Source organism: Physcomitrium patens, chromosome 21 (assembly GCF_059467195.1).
Source record: "Physcomitrium patens ecotype Gransden chromosome 21, ASM5946719v1, whole genome shotgun sequence".
Taxonomy (NCBI): Eukaryota; Viridiplantae; Streptophyta; class Bryopsida; order Funariales; family Funariaceae; genus Physcomitrium; species Physcomitrium patens.
Genome location: NC_143430.1, coordinates 3,658,745 through 3,684,801, shown reverse-complemented (window position 1 = coordinate 3,684,801; position 26,057 = coordinate 3,658,745). Strand labels below are relative to the sequence as shown.

General features: G+C 38.6%; 5 protein-coding genes and 1 long non-coding RNA gene across 13 annotated transcripts; 4 read left to right on the top strand and 2 right to left on the bottom strand.

Annotated features, from left to right (window-relative positions):
• Positions 1-7,742: 7,742 nt before the first annotated feature.
• LOC112273856 (uncharacterized) lies at positions 7,743-9,365 on the top strand. Its single transcript, XM_024502860.3, has 2 exons — positions 7,743-7,977; positions 8,097-9,365. The coding sequence occupies exons 1-2, from the start codon at positions 7,950-7,952 to the stop codon at positions 8,513-8,515; spliced, it is 447 nt and encodes a 148-aa protein (XP_024358628.1). The 5' UTR covers positions 7,743-7,949; the 3' UTR covers positions 8,516-9,365.
• Positions 8,556-9,053, top strand: LOC112274589 (uncharacterized). Its single transcript, XM_024504259.1, has one exon. It carries the CDS (start codon positions 8,556-8,558, stop codon positions 9,051-9,053), a length of 498 nt encoding a protein of 165 aa, XP_024360027.1.
• A 150-nt stretch (positions 9,366-9,515) lies between the features above and the next one.
• On the bottom strand, positions 9,516-13,170 carry LOC112273855 (tryptophan synthase beta chain 1). 2 transcript variants are annotated; one of them, XM_073529911.2, is made up of 6 exons: positions 12,940-13,170; positions 11,797-12,210; positions 11,318-11,671; positions 10,671-11,113; positions 10,400-10,494; positions 9,516-10,154 (listed from the first exon to the last, which is right to left on the bottom strand). In XM_073529911.2, exons 2-6 carry the CDS (start codon positions 12,184-12,186, stop codon positions 9,973-9,975), a joined length of 1,464 nt encoding a protein of 487 aa, XP_073386012.1. In that variant the 5' UTR covers positions 12,187-12,210; positions 12,940-13,170; the 3' UTR covers positions 9,516-9,972. The 2 variants fall into 2 exon arrangements, with proteins under 2 accessions (XP_073386012.1, XP_024358625.1); XM_024502857.3 differs by having other exon boundaries at positions 13,038-13,170.
• Positions 13,171-13,468: 298 nt separating this feature from the next.
• LOC112273854 (uncharacterized) lies at positions 13,469-18,384 on the top strand. 7 transcript variants are annotated; one of them, XM_090245759.1, is made up of 9 exons: positions 13,469-14,431; positions 14,554-15,483; positions 15,611-15,729; positions 15,905-16,029; positions 16,246-16,345; positions 16,611-16,688; positions 16,971-17,054; positions 17,243-17,328; positions 17,604-18,384. In XM_090245759.1, the coding sequence occupies exons 1-9, from the start codon at positions 14,383-14,385 to the stop codon at positions 17,773-17,775; spliced, it is 1,743 nt and encodes a 580-aa protein (XP_090101885.1). In that variant the 5' UTR covers positions 13,469-14,382; the 3' UTR covers positions 17,776-18,384. The 7 variants fall into 7 exon arrangements, with proteins under 7 accessions (XP_090101885.1, XP_024358621.1, XP_024358623.1 ...); XM_024502856.3 differs by having other exon boundaries at positions 14,245-14,431; positions 17,517-18,384; XM_024502853.3 differs by having other exon boundaries at positions 13,531-15,483.
• Positions 18,385-19,973: 1,589 nt separating this feature from the next.
• On the bottom strand, positions 19,974-20,553 carry LOC149986696 (uncharacterized). Its single transcript, XR_016499749.1, has 2 exons — positions 20,415-20,553; positions 19,974-20,179 (listed from the first exon to the last, which is right to left on the bottom strand). It is a non-coding gene; the product is annotated as an uncharacterized LOC149986696 (long non-coding RNA).
• Positions 20,522-22,504, top strand: LOC112273968 (uncharacterized). The gene is made up of 3 exons (XM_090245760.1): positions 20,522-21,148; positions 21,324-21,651; positions 21,881-22,504. Exons 1-3 carry the CDS (start codon positions 21,037-21,039, stop codon positions 21,909-21,911), a joined length of 471 nt encoding a protein of 156 aa, XP_090101886.1. The 5' UTR covers positions 20,522-21,036; the 3' UTR covers positions 21,912-22,504.
• The last annotated feature ends 3,553 nt before the right edge of the window (positions 22,505-26,057 follow it).

Here is a 26,057-nt window from a genome sequence, read left to right as displayed (position 1 = left end):
AACAAAATGAGATACTCTTGTGCAATGTAGAAGCTCCTCCCATTGGAACCACGATTCCTGAATCTCATGCATTTAATATTCTAAAGTCTAAAAAACAATTATATAAACATGGAAAAAATGCTCATAGGCACCAAGTTAGTCATGGTTGTGATCATTTTTGTCCATATGGAAAGAATAAATGTTCTACAACTAATTATAGTAGAAAACAAAAATTAGAGATGTATTCTTGACATAAATGTAGAATGATTGGATATTTGGCACATGCGTATTGTACTTTATAATACTTTATTAAAATATTCTAAAAAAATAAGAAACTTCGAGCTGAGGCTCATGTAGTTCGTACCATGGATGCGTTCATGGATTCTATTGGTATTGATGTTTTAGAGGCTTATATGAATGACAAAACCTCTAATAATGAATCACATGATGTGCTCATTGATTCTACAGCAGCACATATTATCCTATGGGATAGATAGTTTTTTATTGAAAAATCTTCAACTTTGCAAACTAAAAATTTGATGACTATGGTTGGAACAAATGTGTTCTAATTTTAAGAGGAAATAATAATGGTAAATTGTGTGCGAGCTCTATCATAAAATATAAATATGCAATGTTTGTACCCTCAGTACATCAGAGTCTAATCAACTACCAAGATTTATGTGCCAATAGTTATCACCTTTCAACTGCAATTTTAGATATGCGAGAGGTTTTGGTTCTTGAACATAAACATAAAGTTGTAAAAAAAGCTTTTGTTGTGACAAATGGTTTATACAAGATTGCAATCCGACCTCTTATTATATTTAATTTTGCATCATCTATAACAGAGAGTCATATTTTTCTTTGGCATGGACAATTAGAATATCTAAAATCTATATTATTTTGAAAGATAATTCCATGAATAGCTGAGCATAATTTAAGATCTGTAAATATAAATTCTATAGAATTATATCGTGCATCTATGCAAGGCAAGATGATTGGTGAACCTTCAATTTGGAAACTCCTACAAGAATTACCACCAATGCTTGAAAGGTTGCATGGTGATATTTGTGGTCCTATTAATCTAATATCTGGACTATTTCATTATTTTTTGGTTTTTGTTGATGCATTATGCAAACAATCACATGTTTCATTATTATCATCTCAAAATATGATATTTGCTAATCTTATATTTATGCTTATTTTTTTTCGACCACATTTTCCTTATTATCATATCAAAACATTGTGTATGGATAATGCAAAAGAATTTGCATCAAAATCCTTTGAACATTATTGTACTACAACGTGGATTAAGTTGACATATAGTATTCCATATGAACATGCTCAAAATGGACTTGTAGAGTTGTTTATAAAGCATATACAATTCATTATCCGACCACTCCTTCTTCATACAAATTTATATGTATCTATGTGGAGTCATGCAATTTTGCATGTTGCAGCATTAATATGCATTCGTCCTTCTTTTCTTGAAATTATTACACAACAAGAGTTTATTTCAGGTTCTGTTCTAAATGTATCTCATCTATGGGTGTTTGGTTGTCGTACTTGGATTCTAGTATGAGAACGTCAACAGCTTACCATTGGAGCTCATTGGCGAGAAGGCACATATGTTGGTTTTGATTCACCAAACATTATTTGTATACATGATCCATCAACTGGCACATTATTACATACATATTTTTAAAATTATTGTTTTGAAGAGAACATATTTTCATCTCTTTAAGGAGAAGTATTTAATCAACAAAGAAATACAATACTTGCATTTGGAGTACTAGAAATATTTACAATAAATCTTAATCCTAGAACATCTTTGGCTGAAAATAAAGTTGCCAAGATTTTGTATCTAAGACAGATTGCAAATGAAACATGTGATGGCTTCAATGATGTACCTCAGATACAAGAGTTCTAATTAATAAGGCTTAGAATGAATCCATGCAGATTGCAATGCCACTAACAAATATACCTCAGGTTAAAACATTAGCAATTAAAAGGACTTGTGGATCAGATAAGCAAGCATGAAAGAAGAAAGCTATAACATGTGGTGATTTTGGTGTTGTTTTTGTGGAAGGTCCTACTAAACTTAGCGAACCATCAATTAATGTCAATATGTCCATGCACATTATATCTTCACTTGCATAAAAAGAAATTCTAGGATATATCTTTTCTAGAAATATGCTTCTTTGCATAAAAAGAAATTCTTTGATCCAATTGTGGACACTCTTACTCCTTGCCGTATGGGATATAAGATGGTATTAATATACAAGCGAGATGCTAAGGGTAAAATAATCTGTTATAAAGTTTGTCTTGTTGCTTAAGGATTTACCGAACAGTTTGGCATTAATTATGAATCCACATATTCTCCAATCATGGATTCAATTACATTCTAATATATTATTGGAATAGTAATTCATGCCACGCTTGAGATAAATCTCATGCATGTCGTAACTACGTATTTGTATGGTTTACTTGATGTAGATATTTATATGAAAGTTCCACGTGGTTTGGAAATAAGAATTCTAAATGCATTTACTCTAAGACGATATTATAGTATTAAATTATACAAGGCCATGTATGATCTAAAATAATCTAGATGCATGTGGTATCAATGTCTCCAAGATTATTTAATTATAAATAAATTTGTAAGTGATCAATTAATCCCTTGTTTATTTTTCAAATAAGATAAAATTGGTTTTCTGATCATCGTTGTATATGTTGATGATCTTAACCTAGTAGATATTAGATTTACATACATTGTAGCTATTAACCTATTTATACGTGAATTTGAAATGAAAATGTTAAGAAAAACAACTTTTTGTATTGATCTTTAGATTATGCATCTCACAGATGGTAGCATTTTTCTCTACCAACTAACGTATATTAGACAAATCTTATAGAGATTCAATATGATTGATGCTTATTCATTGTCTACACCAATGGTTGAGTGTGGTCATGATGGTCATGATCCATACCATCTATGCAAAGAGGATGAAGAAATATTGGGAGAACAATATTCATACTTTGTAGCAATTGGAGCACTTTTATATTTAGCCACATCTACGAAACTAGATGTTATATTTATAATTAGTATTCTTGCAAGATATAATGTACATTCAATAGTACGATATTGGAATGACATCAAATATTTACTATGTTATTTAAAAGACACCAAAGATTTGAGATTATATTGTATACAATGTGTAGATTCAAAATTAGTTGGATATTATGATGTAAGATATAAATTTGATATTAAAACAACTAAATTTCAAATGAGTTATATATTCTTAAGACATAGAGCTGCAATATCATGAAAATAAATGAAACAAACAATAATTATAACTTCATCCAACTATGTAAAAATTATTGCCTTACATGAAGAATCTTGGGAATGTATTTGATTGCAACAAATTGATAAACTCATTCCGACAACCTGTCGACTTTCATATAATGATTCTCTAATTATCTTGTATGAAGATAATAGCACTTGTCTTGTACAAATGTAAATTGGTTTCAGTTAAGGAGATATGACAAAGCATATTGATCCAAAGTATTTTAGTTATATCTATGACTTGGTTACTAATCAAGTACTTAAGATCAAGAAAATTGAATCTGTAAATAACCTTGGTGATCTCTTTATCAAAGCTCTCTTGTTGTCAAACCATTGTCAACTTACTTATGACATTCGTATATGACGACTTGCTTTTCTTGAGTAAGAAAGTTAATAAACTCTTTAGATAATGTTGTACTCTTTTTCTTTTATCTATGGTTTTTTCCTTAAATATAATAAGGTTTTCCTAGATAAGGTTTTAATGAGGCAACAATTTTTGATCTTATGAGATTACACAAAATTATAGGTTATAATTCTATGCATATAAATATTATGACAAGCAAGGAGGAGTATTGAGAGCATTAAATGTAGTTGGAGTTCTCCATATTATTTATTGTAGTCTATAGTATTTATTGTAGGTATATTGTTTGGAATGTATTGGAAAACTTTATTTATCTTCTTTCTTTTTTTTTGTATAAGAAATATAATCCTATTAATAAACTCACTTCTTGTGTGTGTTTACATATGTATTCATATTACTTCTAACTCCTATTGTCTCTCTTTCTCTAAAATATTCTCAACAACGACAAATGATATTTGATAAACAATGATTTGAAAACTCAATTCTAAATAAAGACCTTGTATCCAAAGTCTATTAATTAATTTGAGGTCTAGTAATATACATGCAAAGGTCATAATAGGATGTCCTTTGTCATCAACAGACATAACTTGCACAAGAGCATTTTTAGACTTATGCTTCATAATTACCACTGTATGATTGTTTTTTGTTTTATTAATTAAAGACTTAATTCTATCATTATAGGTTTCTTATACTTGAGAAGTGTAATCCATTCATGTGTACTTTTTTTTTAAGGATTTTTTGCAATTTCAAGAATACAACAGGATCCTTAATTTAGTCCTAAAGACTTGTGGGGCATCAATAGTAGAGAGTGAAATATAGAACAATTTTTTCTTTTCAAGCCTTAGAGTTATTTATTTATTTATTTATTATTATTTTATTTTATTTTCTTATTTGTGATTGATAATGTATAAAATTTTAATGGAATAATAGAATTTAATTCATAAATTTTAAAGTAGTGAAGGCATTTCCATCCAATCTTCTACATATTTTAGTTAAATTGTAGTAATAACATAATAGAAAACAAATATTTCATTGGTTCACAGAAGCCATACCAACTCAATCTATCTTACAACCTTATTGATTCTAAGGGATAGTTTGCAATTATTTTCAATGCCTTTATGTTGTTACAATGCTTTGATAGTAAAAATATCTATATAGCTTAGATGTTATTGCATTTATTCCAAAATAGTAGAATATAATTGAAAATAATAAATATAATAAAAATACTATTTAAAAAATACTTCTTAGTATAGACAATTATAATTCATTACAAACCTTTGATACAACTAATTTACTTAAAATAAATAAATAAATAAATAAAATAGACATAATATATTATAATAATAATATGATTATACAAAATCAAGTGAGATACATATGTGATAGCACTTGCGTCATTTATGATGATTTGTAATATTAAGATCATCATGTTAAAGAGAATTTATATTGAGAGGTGCATCCAAAGAAATAATTATAAGTAGAGACACAAATTGAAAATAATTACAAAGACATGCATAATTTGTCATTGTTGCTTCTCACATGTAGAGCTCATGAATACCAAAGGTCACCAAGTATTATTACCTTCTTGATCTTAAAAAATTTCATTATACTTGGCATCATTGATTGCATGTATGTAAATTGTGACCCTTTTTGCCACATTTTGAGCACCTAATTTGATTTTCCAAGTAGGTTTTATCACGTTTGCATAGGCAAATTTTCCATGGTTGTCATGCTTGTTTTATTTTAAGCAAAGGCAGCAAGATACTATAAGCTACCATTGTTCTTCTATTGATGGAGATAACAACACTAGTATAAACTAGCTCACTTGTGGTATACAAAAAATGCATGAACAATTCGAAGTTTGGCATAGATTCACTACACCTTTGTAGGCATGAACATAAGATACTTGACATTGTTAGAAGTTGCCACAAGAATATATGTAGTTCTTTAATTTGACAATGCCAAAAACTTTACTGTCTTAGTTGATGACCTCAAAGAGAGTATCATCTTTTTGTATGACCTAACAAGTTCATCCTTCAATTACACACCTCTATACATTTGAGATGATTTAAAAAAAATACTTATTAGAATGGCTGCATAATTTAAATGTCAATTGTAGAAAAGGCATCCAATTTTTTAAATAACCTAAAAAATGACATCAAAAGGTTCCATGTGGCATTTATCAAAGATCCATGAATTTATTGCTATTGATATGTTTGAAATAAGAACTCTAAATCATGATGAACTATTCAAACGAGATTGGATTATGTCTAAGATCTAAGATCCTTCTAATCCATAGCAATATAAATTTTGTCACAATGTAGGACAACATAGACTAGAACAAAATTGAATAAAACTAAATAGAATGGAATGTAAAAGGCATAATAGAGTAAAAGAGAATAAAATAGAATTGAACAAAAAAGTGCAAAACCAAATTTTACTTAAAGAAAGGAACCAAAGCCATACTTAACCAACTATTCTAATGGCCTTGGCAAGTCCTATTTATAATTTATCTAAGCATCCTAAAACTTTTTAGAATGTTCTTAATGGAGGATCCCATATAAATAACCACCTTAAGCCCTTTCTAGAATGTTCTATGATAAGTCCCACATAAACGATTAATTTAGCCCTAATTCTAAAAAATTCTAAAAAGTTCTAGAAACTTCCTAAATATGGCTCCAACTTCCTATCTCTATGTGTTGATAATACCAATATCTTCTTCATACTGTATTACATCTATTATAACCAAGGATTTAGTTTTGACTTTGAATAACAACAAGATATTTATGTATAGTAGTATGCATCTTGAAGATATCTACTTTTGCAACTACATGGGTGTCTAAGATCAATGCCTTTGCAGTTGTCTACAACTTCACATTCAACTTAGTTTTGTAGTGCCAATTTATGTTCTCTTTGATGTGCCAAATGTCTGCACAATGGTTTTTAAAATGGAAGGTTTGCAACAATTCCATTTTGAATTCCTTGGACATATCATTGTTATCAATGCAAAATTGAATGCAAAATCAAATATAAAATTAAACATCAAAACTTTACACACCTTCTTGCAATCACTACTAAATACAATGCTTGCAAAGTTTAAGAAAAATATCTTCTAAATAGTGAAAAAACCATGTCTAATTTTCATTATTTTCAATTGGAACAATCTTAAAAGCAATATGAACAAGGTAACCTTTTCTATGTACTCCATTGAGGCTAAGGTAGATACCTTGGTATCTTAACTTTGAATAGATTGCATTTGTAGTGAACACAAGGTTATAGCTTGCAGCTACAATCTTTCAAGCCTGAAGGCAAAGAAATGCTTTGACAAACTACTATCAATTATTCCTTGTCAAATGTAGTCATGCAACTAGGATTTTTTATAGCCAATCTCACAAGTAATGGCACAAGCTTTTGAAACCCCAAACTATATTCTTTTACCAAATGCTTTTGGTGCAACTCGCAACTCCTCCATGAAGCCATATATGTTACTTTTGCCCCAAGCTTGGTTTGGGCATGGTTTGTGACATTCAATGATCACAGACCTTGTATGTCCCACACAAATGATTCATAAAAATTTGCAAGCTCCTTGCCTTTAAGGTGAAAGGGTTTTAAAAAAGTCGGGCATGTCTACTGATGAGCAGCAAACTTGACAGCTTTGCACTGGCTGATTGCAACAAAGAATATGCACCTGCCATTTGTATTCTTGTATATTCCTCTCTCACTCTATTGAGCATACAATGCTCATGCATGCGGGTTTATTGGGTCTGAATTGATAAAGAGCAAAGACTTGGAAATAATAGCTTGCAAAAGTACCACGGGCATCTTTGGCTGCAGGGACCACTGTTCCAATAACTATTCTATTCCAAGTTGTCAGTGTCCAATCTCCTTGTCTTGCTGGTGACCTTCGTTTCCCTCAACTATGCGAAAGTGAAGCCAAGCAAATCAACGAAGATGTCTGAGTCTCTCTATAAATTCTATTTCCAATTTATGCCCTTGCTAGTAATTATATTTGTGCGTGCACCTCTCTTTGTACATATTTTTGATTTGTGCCCCTGCTTGTGATTATTTTTGCAAGTACGCCCCTCAATGTACATCGGCCTTATATCAATGCCATAAGCTGAAGGGGACAACGGCGCCAATTCTGAATCATCATGGCACTAAGATCCAGACAGGGCACGGTCGTGGTAAAAAGAGGGGTTCACATTGAAGTCACCCTGCCCTGGAATCGCAACGTCCAACACACCCCCCTGCTCAGAAGGCCCAACCATGAAGCCTCCTCCTCCTGCTCTTCAAGGTGCGTAACTCTCCTTCGCCCCATTGCGCCATGGATTGCATTCCTGTGTTGTTCCTTCAATCTTCAAACCCTAGAAACTTTTGTAATCGTCATCTCTCCTTTCGCTGCTGAACCTCCAGATGGTGTCGCTAATGACATGGAGAATAGCGAGGCCAGCGCTGCCGCTGTAAGAGATGTCCTTCGTGGACGTGGTGAGGAAAGCTCCGGGTCTTGCGAAACAGTTGCTAAAGCAGAGGAAGAATTGCAACCTTTGGATACTGCGAATGGAAACTATGCTTCTAGCAGTGCATTGGAGGAGAACCGGGCTTCATTGGCGCAAGCGTGGAGGCTCGGCACGCCGGCGAGGAAGAAGCTCTTGATCCTCGACTTGAACGGTATCTTGGTGGCCTGCCACAAGAAGTTAGACCGGAGCATTGGTGGGGATGAACTATGTATTCAAGCGGCCGTTCTGCATCGCCTTCATCGATTTTTGCTTCGAGAATTTCCACGTCGGCGTGTGGTCTTCCAGGATGGAGGCCAACGTGCGCAAGATCCTTGACTACATCGGTGAGGGTTTGCAGCACAAGGTAATGTTCGTCATGCATCAAGGCGATTGCACCGCCACGGGGTTTAAGAATCCTACGAACAGACGCCAGCCGCTGTTTCTGAAGGAGCTCGCGAAAGTTTGGTCGAGATTCCCTGACGGCGAATTTAATGAGACCAACACTCTCCTTATTGATGACACTCCCTATAAAGCGCTACTCAATCCTCCTCACACGGCAATTTTCTTGAAACCGTACACCTACAATGAGCAGGATAATTTCTTGGCAGAGGGATTGGTGGGGTATTTGACGCATCTGCGAAATGCGGCGGATGTGCGAGAGTTTGTGAGAATGCATCCGATTGGGATGCCGGCTATCGCTGCAGGGTGTATGCATTGGAATTTGTATCGAAGCGTTTTGGAGAAGATAAAAGAGGTCACAGATGCATCGACGCATAGGATCGCGTCGGGGAACTTGGAGCCACGGCCGCATTTCTCTTCCACGGCGGAGGCGTTGGTGTTGGAAGAGTCGGTGCGGAACCTTTCGCTTCATTAATTGCTGTGTGTTGCGAAACTAGCGATGACTCACTTGCTGGGCGAATAGTTCAAGGAAGGAAAAATGTAAAATCGTTATTTACCAGCAGTTACTGTGGGCTACATTTTGTATTATCGACAAGAAAATTAGAAACAATGCAAGAATACATGATGATAAAACACAAATTGTTCCGCTACCTTGCCAAATCAGTGTGAGCAATATTATAAATAATTCCAGCAATGGGTAATTACATATAGTGCTGATCACCATTTTTGTGTATTGCCAAAACACTTGTACATTGAAACAATTTACATTGAAATCTTGTGGTGACAACTAAGATTGTTATGCATTAAAGTTGGTAATGTCTAGAATTATATTGTTTAGGATGCCATTAATGACTTGTATCAACCCCAGTAACGTCTCTATTTATATATAATGAACCTTTTGAAGGACACACACACACATTACACACACACACACACATATATATATGTATATATATTCCATGTTAAGAAACCACTCGTATGTGCTTCCATAGCTCTTAGCTCTGTTTCTCTGGAAAAGGAGGTTGTAGTCAATTGTGAACTGGCGCATGTAGCCAGCAACACATGCACAACTACGTGGATAAGGGGGGCAGCTTCAATATCTTTGTAAGGCATTGTGAACCACTGCAGCAACAACATTCTTCAAGTGAATGCTCCTTAAGGCAGAAAAAGGATATAAAAGAACTCCATGTTCTGTGTATTAAACCTAAATACCTCCAGACTGATATCTGTTCAGCGCAGATAATGCACTGCTCTCGATTACAACAATGGCCCGCAAAGACGAGACATCTTCTCTGCCTTACCAATTCTTAAAGAGGCTGGAAAAACTCATTGCAAAAAAACGTGGAATGACAATAATTGAAGTGAGACATTCCCCACAATCTTCATACTGAGATTCAGTACTTTCCTTTCAAGTAACCAATGACGCTGTTGACATCCTTGTCACCACGACCACTGCAATTGAGGACCACTCGGGTACCGTCTTCAAGTGTAGGGCAAAGTTTTTCCAAGAAAGCTAGGGCATGAGATGTCTCCAGTGCCGGAATGATACCCTCCAGCTTGGACAACCTCTGGAATGCTGCATTGGCAACAAAAAAGAGCGACAGTACCGTTAGCAAGGTAGCTGATGAGAGAACACAAACTTGGAAGTGTTTATAACCCATACAGTGTCTCCATGATGAATGCCGCGGAACCTCTAAACTTTTGAGACTAATGATATGTAATCAGGAACTGCTGCAATTGACCTTACCTAGAAGCATGAGAAAGCTCAAAACAACGAGATGACGAATTTGAAGTGAAATTCTACTGCAGTGTTCTTCTTACCTTCCAGGGCTTCATCATCAGTCACGCTGAAGTACTCTGCTCGACCAACATCCTTCAGGAAACTGTGCTCTGGACCAACACCTGGGTAATCCAATCTGCGCACCACAGGCTCCCCATCAGTACCATGTTCTAGAACATTTGTTGCGTTATGAATGAAAAAGCTCGTTTGAACAAGCAGTTGGCCAAGCAGCCGAGTGAAAAAAAACACGCTGGTAACAAATCTCGGATTCAAATGAGAACACAATCCTTAGGTCTCTTCGAAGATGATTACCCCGCACTAATTGAATGTGGTTCAATAATCTGGCCATCAGCATCCTGGAGCAAATAGCTCATTGCACCATGTAAGATACCAATTTCTCCCATGGTCAAGGTGGCAGCGTGCTTGTCTGTATTAGTACCAAAGCCAGCTGCTTCAACACCAATGAGACGAGTTTCTTCATCTTCGATAAATTCGTGGAATAACCCCATTGCATTTGAGCCTCCCCCAACACAAGCGACAAGAATATCCGGCTTTCCACCCCACTTTTCCATTGCCTGGCGACGAACCTCAGTTCCGATCATTGCATGAAAGTCTCTCACGATCATAGGGTACGGGTGCGGCCCAGCAACTGAGCCAAGAATATAATGAGTCGTTTCCACATTCGTAACCCAGTCACGAATAGCCTCTGAGGTTGCATCTTTCAAGGTGGCAGTGCCAGAATTTACAGGACGAACCTGCATCAAAAAGGAAGAACCATCATGAGATTAGGGTTTAGGTAAACTGCATGCACTAAATAACCGCTCCATCTAACCATCAGGACCCACATTCTAAAGCACCCCAGTTGCATTCTGTGCCAATGTCTTTCTCACTTACTAAATTCTACTTGCTTCTTAAGTATTCACATTCGAGCTCACTTGCAGGGTCATGCAATTCCATACCTCAGCTCCAAGAAGACGCATTCGGAATACATTCAAAGCTTGTCTTTCCATATCCTGGGCACCCATGTATACAATGCACTCGAGTCCAAAGCGAGCACATACTGTAGCTGTGGCAACACCGTGCTGACCTGCCCCTGTCTCAGCAATAATGCGCTTCTTTCCAATCCGCTTCGCCAACAAAGCTTGGGCAATGGCGTTGTTGATCTTGTGAGCGCCAGTGTGGTTAAGGTCCTCCCGCTTAAGATAAATCAAGGGACCTTTCCCGTCACGCTTATAGTGCTCAGTTAGGCGTTCAGCAAAGTACAGAGGGGTTTCCCTGCCCACGTAGTCCTTAAGCACGCCATTAAGCTCCTTCTGTAAAACGCTAAGACAATCATATTAGCTCGGCCCTCAGCATCCATGCAATTTACTCAGGATTACAATTCCGCTTTAGAAAAGCACTCCGCAAATCCGCTCGGGAGTGAGGTAACATTTATCACCTGGAATTCGGGATCCTTGATTGTTGCACGATATGCTACCTCCAGATTACTAAGAGCAGCCATAAGGGTCTCAGGGACGTATTTCCCTCCATAGACACCATATCTCCCAAAGGAGTCAGGACGTTCATAGCCTTTGTAGGTTCGGACATCATCTCGATCCCTGGTATGCACATCCTCCGCAAGGGTGCAGCGCACATGGCCATGAGAAACTGAAGCTCCCTTCCTAAGAGGCGAGTCGCATGTAAACACGCACGCAGTCCCGTTCAGAGAAGAATACAAAGCATTAATCTTTGAGTGCCTCGCATCCTTCAATGCCGAGGGTTTGAGTACAGCTTGACATGAAGCGATGGGGCTGGTGGCTTGAGCTGGTGCCAATGCCGCCATAGCCATAGCAGAGGAGGCGATTCCAATTAGCTGTAACATCATTCAAGTACATGAGAAGTTAAAATTGATCTCAACTCGAGAGAAAGCTTGCAGACAAGCGACATGGAAGGGGACAAGAGATCAGGGCAGAGAGCCTCTACCAGCGCCAACAGAGACGGCGAATTGCAATGAAAAGAACTAAAATGAGAATATGTAGGTTCTAAATACAAACGTTTAGCTGAGGAAAATTAGACCAACTTTCCAAGAGGACTGTGGAGATTCAGAGATTTAATGCAGGTCATGCGCAGAGCAAATGAACTCTGTAGCAGAAGACTCCACCTACCATCGGGCAGATACATTTTGAGAAATTTTCGAGCAAGAATTTGTAACAAATGCTCACAGTCGAAAGAAATGTAGGATAATTCAGAAATTATCCTGAAATGCAGAATCAGACCAATATCATTCAGAAGCCAACACAAATGCTTATTTAAGACCACCGTAACAATCACCACCGCGAAAAATGTAGAATACCTGGATACCCTATACCAGCATTCGACAAGGCAGAGCGAGAAGGATCATAACCGACCTTAGAGAGAGTAAACAAAAAGAAGAAGATGGAGAAAATCTAGCTAAGAACTAGAGAACACATCACACAATGCGTGATCACCACCACGGTGACGCACTCGTGTTGTTAAAAAAAAAAAAAAACCCATACAAATCACAAGTCTCGGCACAAAAGATGGTGAAAGATGAGACGGGGGCAGTAGTAGGAACGAAAACCTTAAAGAGAGAGTTCTACAAGATCACACAGCGGCGGAAGCCGAACGAATTGCTTAAACCTCTACAACACAAGAATACTGCACAGCGGCGCAACCCACCTCTTTGAGAGCTCTTGAAACTTGCAAACAAGCGCAAGGACAATGTTCTTAGGGGCCTATCCAACTTAAATAGCTTCCCTATGGAAGAGGGGATGGTGGTAGGAAAAAACAGAGCTACGAGAATTGGAATGAGTCTGGAGCGAGATGTTCCAGTGCAAGCACCGCGACTGAATTTGCAGGGTGGCGGACGCATAAACGTGGACCCTCGTCACTACGTCAATTGACGGCTGGGATATCTCGAGCTAGTCGATTGAGTTGGGAGGTTTGAGACGCGTGGTGACGAGGGTCGCTACGAGATAGCCTCTCTTCCGAGTGTGACCCAACTCCGCGGGTCTCGGCAAGAGTGTACGAGTTTCATCCGCAAGGGACTGTCTCTTCTTTTTCAATTAAGAAATACGATTTTCCAAAATTGCTGAGATAATTGATTATCTCAAAACCCTCGCCGCATCGTGATGACGAGTCGAAAGGAGCAGAGCTGTACAGTTGATCTGTTGTTGTATTTTGAAATCAGATTGGCGGCATAGTTTCGCTGGTAAGCAGTTTGAGAAAGACTCTCATGTGTGGAGACTCGATCAATGTCGAACCGTGCAAACTCAGATGGATTCTGAGTTGTTTTTTTCGAAATTGAGGATGAAGGAGAATCTCGTTTCCATCCCCGGCGATGCCTTAGCTTCATTGGACATGAGATGTCCGCTTGGTTTCTGAAGCATTGTGGACTCTAGAAAGAGCCATCATTTCGATTCTCTAGGGTTTTGCATCTACCGAAGGTCTCGGTGGGTTGCCGTAATTGAGTTCTGGAAGTAGGGCAGTGGTGAGTTGCCTTGTGAGCCAGAGGTTTCATTCTAATTGTGCACCCGATATGAAAGGTTGGCGAGCTTTCCTGGTTTGTAAAGATGAAGGTTAAACGTGGGTATGTTCGGAGAAAGCATCTGTGTGAAGTACCCTTGACGAGGGTGAGTGTCGTTGGCATTGTTGCAACGCCATGCTCCATGTCATGAGCTGGAATAGAGTGTTCTGATGTTTTCGTCTGGCGCTTTAGTTTACTTCGGCTTATTTTGAGGTTGGCAGTTGAGCTTCCATAATGTGATCCAGCAGAGAGTTGTGCCGCTTTCACAATTTGCGATGGACGTCACAAACGGGGGACCAGGGCAGCCTCTGGATTGGCTCCCTTCAGGTCTGACAGCTTTGATACTGTCGCCTGAAAGAGCAGACTCTCTTCCTGTGCAGCTCAAGGCATTCGGCTTGACCCAAGCGATGAAGTCGCTCCTCTCATTGAAGAAGCCCCAGAAGGACTTCAGGAATGGTCCGGGTTCCTCTTTCGAATTCAACAGGAGTACCACTCTAGATGCTCTTCCAGACCTTGCCAAACCTCTCGGAGGAGCTGGGGCTTGTAGGTATGGCGGCGTCTCCATGCGTCTGGCAGGAATTCACTCAGCCTCAAATTCATGTCAATGTGAGGGCGAGGGGTGCTGTAAATTTATTCGCAACCATGATTTCTGTGGTTATGTATGTTCAGAGTGCGTGGTTTGTGACTCTTTCGTTTCTGAGGAAGACCTCGATCAGCGCTACTATGAGGCTTTCTACTGCCCAGAGGTTCGGTACCAATGGGGCTTCCCGTTGGCAGCGTCTGTCATGCTGAATGGCCCTAATGGAAGTATCTCTAAATGCGCTCCTGATGCATACTTTGAAGTGATAGAAGATTCCGGCTCACCGAAGATTCCAACCAAGATATGGTCCCACGTGCAGAAGTTTGGAGGTGCCAATCCTTTGGAAAGTCGAGCCGCATTCAAAAGTAAAGAATTTGCAGACAGTTTCAGTGGTAGCACTGGTGGAGTTGTAGAGGAAAACGTGACAGAAGAAGACGCTCGGGGTTTCAAAGGAACCACTGGGATTGGACCTTCAATGTGGTCCATCGACTCTGTTCCTGGTAGTAGAGATGCTGGGAAGGCTCCTATCAACTTTAATACTGAGATCAAAAAGCGATGCAAAGATCGGCAGTGTTTGGAGACTTCCATTCTCCACGATACGGCTGAAATCTTGCCTCAAATGATAGACAGAGTGACCCAAGTATCCAACCTCACTATCAAATCGCTGAAAAATTGTGTAGCCTTCAGTTTTGTGAGTGAAGCTGTCGCTGCTGTCAAATCCAGCCAGAATAGCGTCACTGCACTTAAGCATCACGACTGGTGGCCTTTTGCAGTTCAACCTGCAGTGGCAGCAGTGGAGAACGGGCTTGTCCCAACGGCAACAAATGCTATGATGGCGAACCATGGTGCGACGAAACGGAACCCTCGGATGGGGCAGAATGCAGGCGCTGGAGCATTGGCAGGTGGGGTTGTTAGCCTTTGCTTGCATCCCGTTGACACTTTGAAGACGCTTGTGCAAGCGCGGGCCGGTGGCAACCGCAACCTCCTTCCCATTATGTCTGCGGTTATCTCTGAAAGAGGTATGCATTTAAGTGTGACTGTTTCATAGCCCTTGCCTTTACATTTATCCAATGCGGTCAAGTTTATCGTTGTGGAGTTTCAGAGTTCTAAGTAGATCTTGCTTGAGTGAGGACGTCTTGCCTGCAGGTTTGAGAGGTTTGTACCGGGGCCTGGGAAGCAACTTAACCGTGTCAGCTCCAATCTCAGCTATCTACACGCTCACTTATGAAACCGTCAAAGCTGGTCTGCTCCGCCACATTCCAGAGGTACGGCTTTACTGATATTGGAACACATGAAGTGTGTTCTGAAGCTTCCGATCTTGCGGTGTGGTGTCATGTGTGTCTGGGGTGAGGTGTGGGAGGATTTCGATGGAATGTGTTGTGTAAAGGAGGGGGGCGCCATTGATGGCTGTGCGCCTTGATGTCAACTGAATGCAAACAGGATATGTCCGCACTGGCGCATTGCGTTGCTGGGGGATGTGCAAGTGTAGCCACCTCCTTCGTGTACACACCGAGTGACTGTGTGAAACAGCGGATGCAAGTGCACGGATTGTATGAAAATAGCTGGTACGGTTCAATATCCGGATGTTTCAAATTTGAAATGCTCGGGCTGGTGGGCTTGGCCATGTCGTTTTTGCACATAGTTTACATTAAATGTGGTTGAGATCTTCTGTCACGTGAGGAGTGTCCTCAAGGCTTCTCCAGCATCCTCGGGTCCGCATTTGCCTGAAATGTGAAGATTCCGAGTTATTGGTGTTGAGCAGTTGTTGTGGAATAACTCAGGGAAGCGTTCACTTCGATACTGAAAGAAGAAGGACTGCCGACGCTGTACAAGGGTTGGGGAGCAGTTCTTTGTCGCAATGTTCCGCAATCCGTGGTGAAGGTATGCATCTTCCAAGTGTCGAGGTAGGTATATAGGTTTTGCAAAAATGAGACAGGGTCGGGCAAAGCCGTTGGACGCGATTGGGTCGATGCGAGTAATGTTTGGCGGAGGATCTGTCTTTGTATCGAATGCGATGTGGGTGGCTTTCTGGTGTTGAATGTGGGGATTGCCTCTGGCGGTCCATTTGCATGGTAGTCACGACTTTTGGATTGGTGATGTGTGGAGATTCTGAAAAATAATGGGATGTGTTGTGGTGATTGCACAGTTCTACACTTATGAGGGGCTGAAGCGCTGCATTCAACGTGGCCAGCCTCGTGACACCCCTTTGAGCACACCACAAGCGGTATGTTTCGTCAGGTGTTGTTTTTGTTGTTGAGCTGCTGACTTAATGCCCGGTTACACGACATTGTTATGTGTCACTTCTGGGCTGACAAGGCAAAGTATGGAGTCCTGGTGGGGTGCTGACTCGTGTGAAATGAGGATGTGGTGTTACAGTGTGGAATGAGAGGAAGAAGATGATCTGTAACTTGGGTTTGTGGATGTGTAATTCCTGGCATATTCGCTCCTTGGTTTGCACATGATGAGGACGTGTATGTTTTATACTGACACGCTGGTTTTTGTGCAGCTGGTTATCGGCGGTGCTGCTGGCTCGACTGCTGCTTTATTCAGTACTCCTTTCGATGTTGTCAAGACTCGGCTGCAAACGCAGGTTTTGAGCTGGTTCTGGAATGACTTGTACTGTTTGTATTGTGCGTATTGAGATTCGTGGGTGTTCCATGAAAAGGGATTCTGTGTGCATTTGTTCTTTGTCGAGCACATGAGAGAGTCGGTGGTGAGTCTGTAGGATGTGACGAATAGGATGTAATCGGCTTGACTAATCTGATTTTGGGTGGACAGATACCTGGGACAGCTCAGCAGTACACTGGGGTTATTCACGTTTTCCAGAGCATTGTCACTACCGAGGGTGTCGCTGGATTATACCGGTGAGTTGTATGCGATTTTGTTGCAACTCTAGGTTTTTGAGACTTGAGATAGGTTGGACCTTTATTTTGGCGTCAACGACTTGTTTTTTTTTACATGCTTGCGATTTTTCTGAAATATGCACATTTGTCTCGGAAGTGCGTCCTCGATGTGCATGTTATAACGGGTTTAATTGCAAACCTCTGAGAAGCTGGACATCAGCAGGCATCGGTGCAATTGGCCAAGAGTGTTGGGGCATTGAAATGGAACTTAGAGCAAAGGTTTTACACACTTGCAGGGGACTAGTACCGCGGATATTGATATACATCACCCAGGGGGCACTTTTTTTCGCTTCATATGAGTTTATCAAGCGCGTCTTAGCAGTGAAAGTCCCGAGGCTTCTAGTGAAGACACCTCGGATGGAAGAGTACAAACGGCAGACAGCACCCGTTCCCACGAAGTATAGTTGAAACGGAGCTTTATAGTCTATATGCAGGAATGGATTGGGTTAGCATGTGAAAGCATGGCATGTCGAAGAGAAGTGCAAGAGTTGGAGAGCATGGAGACTAGAAAGTTGGCAGATGAAAAGATACCTCTGCATGAGTGACATTTATAGAATTCACGCGTGGTGGGGGGGCAGGATTTGTGGAGGACCTTGATAGACAGAAGGCAGTTGCACTTGGGTCTGAGTAGAGTCCCTTTTAGCCAACCACGTTGTTTATGTGAACACCACCGTGACTTTCCATAGATCTATTAAGGCACACATTGCAAACGGGATCGACAAGGAGGCGGTAGGCGCACAGGTTGCCATCATTCTCCATCGGTGGGTGTGTTCGAAAATGTATATCTTGTTGAAGCGTGCATGTACACTATCTTAGGAAAACCTTCAGTTATGTATGTTAAGGTTGTTGTGTCCAACACTTGCTCTGATATGCGAGGTCTGAAGCAGTCAGTTGGTTTAGTTTGTATTTCATATCAGGGTGGAAATGAGATGGTTATAGACAACAGATGACATATTAATATGTGAAATTATATTTTTGTGAAATCATGAGAAATAGTTGGAGAATCATTTTTGAGAATATATATATATATATATATATAGATATATATCTCCACAGCAATCACTTTTTGTTAAAACAAACCTTTGAGTTTTACTTCTAAATCATGTACATGTTTTTTTTAGAATAGATCAGATATAGATCAGGTATAGACATTTATTTGAATAAATAAGTAAATGTAACAAGGATTAGTTAGATAAAAACATCTTTACTTATAAACAATGAAATTGTTTTTGGATTAGATCTTTAGGAGTCATTAGCTACAACATTTGGTTATATAATTTTTATATAAAAATTAAATAGATTAGGGAGGTTTTATGGAAGTATCTTATAAATTTAGTTCTATGCATGCAAGTCTCATAGTCTATAATAAGCCCTAAAATTATTTTGACAACTTCATGTTTAGTAGATATATTCCTTTTTAATTTTATTTCTTCATTCTTATAGGTATATTAATATATCATATTTTAACAAATTTATCAAGATGTCATGGATATACATTTTTACTTAAGGTAAATGAATCATATAGAAGTGAGTAGAAGCAAATACATCTGATATTATCTAGTAGAGAAGCTTCTTAAGTGTATATTTGAATTGATATGTGTTTGTAGGTAGTTAATAGGTTGAAAATTTGGCCAACAATAGTTGGCCATGTGTTGCACTTATTAGTAACTTATGGTATAAGTTGACCATTTAGTACACATATATAAAACTTATCTTGCAAGGTAGATGCATGTTTTGTAAGTTGGACATCTGTTGGTCAAAGAATGTCACCACATAGCTTCTAATTAGATAGTATATGTAGATATAAGAGTGAAGCCTTCTATCTCTTGTCAATGCTTGCCTTGTTCTTAGTCTTGTTTTAAGAATCTAGTCTTTTTGTCTTTGGCAACAGCTATTCTAGTTTTAATATTAGACTATATTTGAGTGAATATCTATTCTTTTTGAATGAAACAATAGTATATTAATATTTTGGTTGTTTGTGATATATGATCTTGACACAAGGTCTATGTCATTAGCAATTACAAAAGACTAAAATATTTTGTATTAGAATAATTTTTTTCGATAAAAATTAGAATATTATATATATATATATATTATCAAAATAGTTTAAAGATTGGAAATAATTCTCTTTTAAACCAATATTATCTTTAGTGATTTATTTATTTAGAATTTATTGTTATCTAATTTTATTTGTTGTGTAAAATTTATATTATAATTATTCTATCTATTGAAGAAATATAAATATAATTAAAAATATGGACAACACATATAATAAAATGTAATAAAAATAAAGATAATAAAAATTTATACATACGAGGTTGCAACTATGAAAGTAGTTTTTTAGTTGATAATATATGTTAATAGTTAATAATTAAAATATACTTTGAAATATTTAGATTATTTAAAATAAGCCATAATTTTTTAAGTAGCTATTGCCAAGTAAAGTAATTTTATAAAGTGTTATATAAAGACTTGAGTACAAAAAGAAAGTTGGCTAGATAAAGAATGGTCTTTGTTTTGCTTATGTACAAACTTTCTAAAAAAAAAGATTGTATAGAAGATTTTATAATTTATATATATATATATATATATATATTTATATATAATTTTTTCTTAATGGTACTTTTTATTAAAAACACATATGCTTTTTTTTGGCATCACTAACCATACTTTAATAGCCTAAGGTCATCCCAAATCCATATCAAGTGGCTTTATAAGTTATAACAAATTCAAATTCTCTTCTTGACTTGAAACTTGTGTTTTTTTTTTATCACCACTCACATAGTCAATTTCTTAACAACTTTGATGCATTCTGCAACAAACAAGCATGTAAAGTTAGACCAGTACAGCTCAAACAATCATTCTTTCATTCACACGATTTGAAGATGTGACAAAACTAAATTCCTTTCTCATTGTAAAACTTACATTTTTATCACCAAGTTAAATTTGCAGCAACTCCAACACATCTCACAGAAAATAACCATCAAAAGTTAGTCAACGGTGGAACAAACATTCATTCAATCATGAAATTATAAGTTGTCACATACCCAAGTCCCCTTTCTTGCCCTAAAACTTGCATTTTTAATACCACCCACATGAGGAGAATTAGTTCGTGGGAGTGGTGAGAATCGACGCCATCTTCGTCGTCCATCGCCGACGGAGGAGCCTTTCTCTCACGAGACTCGGTCTCACTTACATCGCAGTCACTCAACATCGCATCGACCGACGCCACTCATATCGCTCGCATCACTTGATGCAGACAAGATCGTGTTGGCGGCAAATTAACATTGCGATCGTCTGCCCGTTTTTTAGTTCAACCCTTGTGAATTGCGCAATATGTGCGAGATTTTGAAGGGGGCATACTTGATGGGTGTAGCGCTCTAGCTGTCGATTGCTCGGAGGGTTAGGGTTGGTGACATGAAGTTGTGGGGTGAATGCAGCTGTAGAAGGGAAGGATTGGCAGCTTGAGGGTCTGGAAGGCGACGTGCGAAGTGTGAATTAGAGGGAGAGAGGAGGTGGGGGAGATTGAGAAAGCGTGGCCATGAGGGATGACGTTGCGTTGTCGTTCGATGGTGCGGATCCATACCGAAGAGGGGGGGAATATGAGAGGTTGGGGTGTGAGCGGAGTGCCTGCGGGGATGCCCAGGGGATCCTCATCCTTGCCTTTTCATGTCATTCGATTTAGGGGACGTGAGCGCGTCTGCCCCTCCCCGAATGAGCAGTATGGGTTACTCTGGTGGTGGATTCGGTGCCTTTGAAGATGAACCTCCACTTCTTGAAGGTTGGGACCTTTCAAGAAAATATAAAATTCTCTTGTTTACTTGTTGACCCTAATTGCTGAGTTCCGATTTACAAACTCCCTCTACAGTTTCCTAATCTTTGATCTAAATAGTCCCAGGCACGTATAGTGTAAACTCAGTGATTTTTTATTTTTATTTTTATTTTTTTCTGGGCAGAACTTGGGATCAGCATCCCTCAGATCACGGGAAGAACGCTCACTGTCCTGAACCCTTTCCAGATCAACCCAGACCCTCATGAGGATGCAGATCTATCAGGACCTATTATATTTTACATGTTGTTTGGCCTGTGCCAGCTTATAGGAGGTAAAGTGCACTTCGGGGTTATTTTAGGGTGGACCACGCTCGCATCTATATACCTGTACATAGTCTTCAATCTGTTGGCTGGGAAAAATGGGAGCCTCGACTTCTATCGATGTGTTAGCTTAGTGGGATATTGTCAAATTTTCATGGTTCTGCTGTCTGCGTTCTCTATCTTCCTCCCAAGGTGAGTCACCATTTCATCCCACTCTTAACTAAGGAGTAATGAAGAAAGTAAATAATCTGCAATTAATTAATTCGGTCGGTCAACAGTGTCGTTGGTTTGTTTTTGCGGGCTCTAGTTTGTTGGTATTGCTTTCGTGACGTGATTGTGGTCTTGTTTTTCACAAACTTATCATATTGACATATTTGGCCCAATAAGGCCAAGGCTCTTATCTCCTCGGTGCGCTGTGCAGGGGGTACTTAAATATGTCCTGGGGAGTTTAACAGTGTTATGGTGCACTCGATCATGTACAAGTCTGCTGGACGTTCTCGTGCCTCACGCAGAGGAACACAGGTCATTGGTGGCTTATCCCTGTGGCCTGATATACATCGCATTTTCTTTGCTTGTGATCTTTTAGGGCTAGCCCAACAAGCTCGACGAACAGTCCATTTTTTTTTAGCATGATAACACTGCTCTCTTTCAAAGCGTCCTCAGCTCCACTTGGGTGAACCTGTTAAGAATGTTTAGAAAGACACAAGAGTAATAGTAAGTCATACACACACGAGTAGTAGTAAGTCATACACACACAAGAGTAGTAGTAAGTCATACACACACAAGAGTAGTAGTAAGTCATACACACAAGAGGGTTTCTAAGGAGAGAGAGTTTCACACACACAAAAATCTATTGATCTGGTTGTATCTCGTACATAAGAAGAGAGAAGATAAGAGGATGAACAGTACTTCTCCATTAGACTCTAAATATTGTAGTCTATAGTAAATATTATGGAGAGTGTCGGCTACACTTAATGATCTCAACACTCCTCCTTGTTCATCATAATATTTACATAATATAAAATTTATATAGATTTATGATCTATACTTTTTTGTGATCTTTTAAGATGAAGAATTGTTGCCTCATTAAAACCTTATCTAACAAAACCTTATTTTATTTAAGGACAAAACCATAGATGAAGGAAAAAGAGTATAACATTATTTTCTTTAATTATTTAAAGAGCTCATTAACTTTCTTATTCAAGAAAAGCAAGTCGTCACATACCAATGCCATAAGTAAGTCGACGATGATTGCTTAATGGGAGAGCTTTGGTAAAGAGATCAGCAAGGTTATTTGTAGATTCAATTTTCTTAATTATAAGTGCTTGATCAGTAATCAAGTCATGAGTATAACTAAAATACTTTGGATCAATATGCTTTGTCCTATCACCTTTAATGAAACCAACTTGCATCTGTGCAAAACAAGCACTATTATCTTCATGCAAGATAGTTGGAGAATCATCATATGAAAATCCACAGGTTGTTTGAATAAATTTATTAATTGATCGCAACCAAATACATTCTCGGGATGCTTCATGTAAGGCAATAATTTCTGCATGGTTAGATGAAGTTGCAGTTATTGTTTGTTTCACTGATTTCCATGATATTGCAGCTCCATGTCTTAAAAATACATATCTTGTTTGAAATTTAGCTGTTGCAATATCATATTTATATCTTGCATCACAATATCCAACCAATTTTGGATCTGTAGATTTTGTGTAATATAATCCCAAGTCTTTAGTACCTTTTAAATAACGTAATAAATGTTTGATGCCATTTCAATGTCGTAGTCTTGGATGTGCACTATGTCTTGCAAGAACACTAACTGCAAATGTAATATCTGGTCTTATAAATGTAGTTAAATACAAAAGTGCTCCAACCGCTGCGAGGTATGGATATTGGTCTCCCAATATTTCCTCCTCCTCTTCGCATGGACGGTATGGATCATGACCATCACGACCACGTCCAACTATTAGTGTGGACAATGGATAAGCATCATTCATATTAAATCTTTGTAAAATTCGTCTAATATACGTTAATTGGTAGAGAAAAATGCTACCATCTGTAAGATGCATAATCTGAAGACCAATGCAGAAAGTTATTTTTTCTAGCATTTTCATCTCAAATTCACGTATAAGTAGGTTTGTAGTTGTAACACATGCAGATGTAGTGCCCTCTAGGTTAAGATCATCAACATATACAGCGATGATGTCAAGGACAAAGACTCGATGAGGAAAAATATACACCAAAAGGCTATCTCGATATAATAAGTCAAAATATAAACAAGTAGGTATATTAAAAGGAAACTGGAATGGCTATTGCCACAAGACAAGAAACTAAAGACTCTTGAACCTGGACTAGAAGCAAGAAAGGAGTTGACAAGAGTGAAGAAGCCTTCACTCTTGTCTCTATATATACTATCTAACTAGGGGCTACGTGGCGACGTTCTATAGGACCTCCAATATGAGTTGACTTTGTAGGACACATGCCTTGACTTACAAGGCAAGTTTTTCTACGTGTGGGCCACATAGTTAGCTTGATCTTCAAGCTAACAACATGTGTGGCATATGGCCAACTTGTTGACCACGTTTCTAATCCAAAAAGTCAATTAAAGACACCTATGAAGTCAAAGCAGCATCTAGGAAGTTTCTAGGAAGCTTCTATATTAAATATTATACAATTAACTTACTTTTATCTACTTTTACTTACTTCTACCTATTTCTATATGTAATTATTAGCTTACATGATTATGGCCGTGACATTACCCCCCCTTCTAGAGACGAGTTCCACGAGGAGCGGTCATCATATGTTGAGGAAATCTATGATGCGACGAATTGTATTCGCCACATACTCTGATCTCTGTTCTCTTCGAAGATGATTGATAGGTTTTCTCAACCATCGGTAGTGTCTCATACCAGGGCGGGAAGACCACCCAGTTATTTGAACATTATTGAGGCCTTCATAACTTCGTTTGAATAGAATATTCGGAACACCATCAGGAGTTGTTCCTACCTCTAGCAAAATCACCAAACATCGAGAGTCCCTTCCCAAATCGTGATACCAAACGCGTTGTATCTCACCATCTGTTCGAGGAAGAACATGTCGTTCTTGAAGATCTTCATCTCGATTGCGTCGTCTTGAAGGTTGTGACAATCGTAATGTCTCGTCCGGCAGGTCAGCAAACGAAGGTTCTTGAGTTGAATCTGCTGGTTGTTGGCTCTCCATCTAATTAGCGTCACAAATGCAAAGAAGTTACAAACAAGGATAGGAAATTGAATGTTGTCTTGCCTCAATCTTGTCTCTTTTATAAGAGAGATTTTCATCTTGGTTTTGATGGATGTCGTTGATGAAAAACTTTGACTTTAGTTGATGCATTTGCTAGATTCCTGGATGGCTCCCATGTGCGTTCACTAATATCATATCCGCGCCAATGAACAAGATATTCCAACTTATTTCGGCGCCGCCTTGAGTCTAATATCTCTTCCACCTCAAATTCTTCATTATTATCTACTTCTATAGGAGGCGGTGGCATTTGTCTTCTTCCTTGTATATCCACTGTCTTATATGGTTCAAGAAGAGATACGTGGAATACAGGATGGATCTTCATTGACTCTGGTAGATGTAACCGATATGCAACTGGGTTGATCTGTTCAGAAACAGAAAAGGGGCCAAGCCTACGATAGTCCAACTTGTCACAAGGTCGAGTAGTCTTGATATTGCGACGAAGTAGCCATACCTTATCACCGACGTTGATCTGTGGTTGCTCCTTACGATATAGATCTGCGTTTATCTTTTGTCGTTCTTGAGCTTCCTTCAATTGTGTCTTCATTATTGCATGTAACTCTGACAACCGATTTGCCATATCTTCTGCTGCAGGATTATCAACTTTTGAAAAATCAAAAGTATCAAGTCGTGGATGATAGCCATAATTGGCAAAGAAAGGTGTTTGTTGCGTGGAAGAATGTACCGTATTATTATAAGCAAACTCTGCCAATGGCAGAAGGGTTGTCCAATCATCTTGTTGGTAGTTGATAGTACACCTTAAATATTGCTCCAAGACTTGGTTTACGCGCTCTGTTTGTCCATCAGTTTGAGGATGAAAAGCCGAAGATAGTTTTATGTCCACTTTTAAAATCTTGAAAAGGGTCCTCCAAAATCTTGACACAAATTGAGTTCCCCTATCCGATATGATATCTTTAGGTAATCCATGATAGCGATAGATATTATCAATGAAAAGCTTAGCTGTTTCTTCACCTGTGATAGATTTTGTACATGGCACAAAATGTGCCATCTTGGTGAAACGATCTACTATCACAAATATAGAATCATAAGATCTTGAGCTTGGAAGATCTGTGATGAAATCCATAGAAACAGAAGACCATGGTTGTTCTGGTATAGGTAATGGCTGAAGAAGTCCGTAAGGTCGATGACGAGGAATTTTTGATCTTGAACAAATATCACATGATTGTACAAAGTCTTTGACTGACTTCCACATTTGTGGCCACCAAAAATCTCTTGATATGAGTTCCAAAGTCTTATTATATCCAAAGTGCCCTGCTGCTGGAAAGTCATGACGTGCTTGAAGAACACGTAAACGT

Coding starts and splice junctions, on each gene's coding strand:
- LOC112274589 (XM_024504259.1), top strand. CDS start 8,556: ATGCATCAAGGCGATTGCACCGCCACGGGGTTTAAGAATCCTACGAAC.
- LOC112273968 (XM_090245760.1), top strand. CDS start 21,037: ATGTCATTCGATTTAGGGGACGTGAGCGCGTCTGCCCCTCCCCGAATG. Junction 21,149..21,323: donor TGAACCTCCACTTCTTGAAG/GTTGGGACCTTT, acceptor TTTTCTGGGCAG/AACTTGGGATCAGCATCCCT. Junction 21,652..21,880: donor TTCTCTATCTTCCTCCCAAG/GTGAGTCACCAT, acceptor TGCGCTGTGCAG/GGGGTACTTAAATATGTCCT.
- LOC112273854 (XM_024502852.3), top strand. CDS start 14,160: ATGGACGTCACAAACGGGGGACCAGGGCAGCCTCTGGATTGGCTCCCT. Junction 16,030..16,245: donor GGATTGTATGAAAATAGCTG/GTACGGTTCAAT, acceptor GGAATAACTCAG/GGAAGCGTTCACTTCGATAC. Junction 16,689..16,970: donor CTTTGAGCACACCACAAGCG/GTATGTTTCGTC, acceptor GTTTTTGTGCAG/CTGGTTATCGGCGGTGCTGC.
- LOC112273855 (XM_073529911.2), bottom strand. CDS start 12,186: ATGGCTATGGCGGCATTGGCACCAGCTCAAGCCACCAGCCCCATCGCT. Junction 10,495..10,670: donor CCACATTCAATTAGTGCGGG/GTAATCATCTTC, acceptor TGTGGTGCGCAG/ATTGGATTACCCAGGTGTTG. Junction 10,155..10,399: donor TGATGATGAAGCCCTGGAAG/GTAAGAAGAACA, acceptor TTGCCAATGCAG/CATTCCAGAGGTTGTCCAAG.
- LOC112273856 (XM_024502860.3), top strand. CDS start 7,950: ATGAAGCCTCCTCCTCCTGCTCTTCAAG. Junction 7,978..8,096: donor TCCTCCTCCTGCTCTTCAAG/GTGCGTAACTCT, acceptor CTGAACCTCCAG/ATGGTGTCGCTAATGACATG.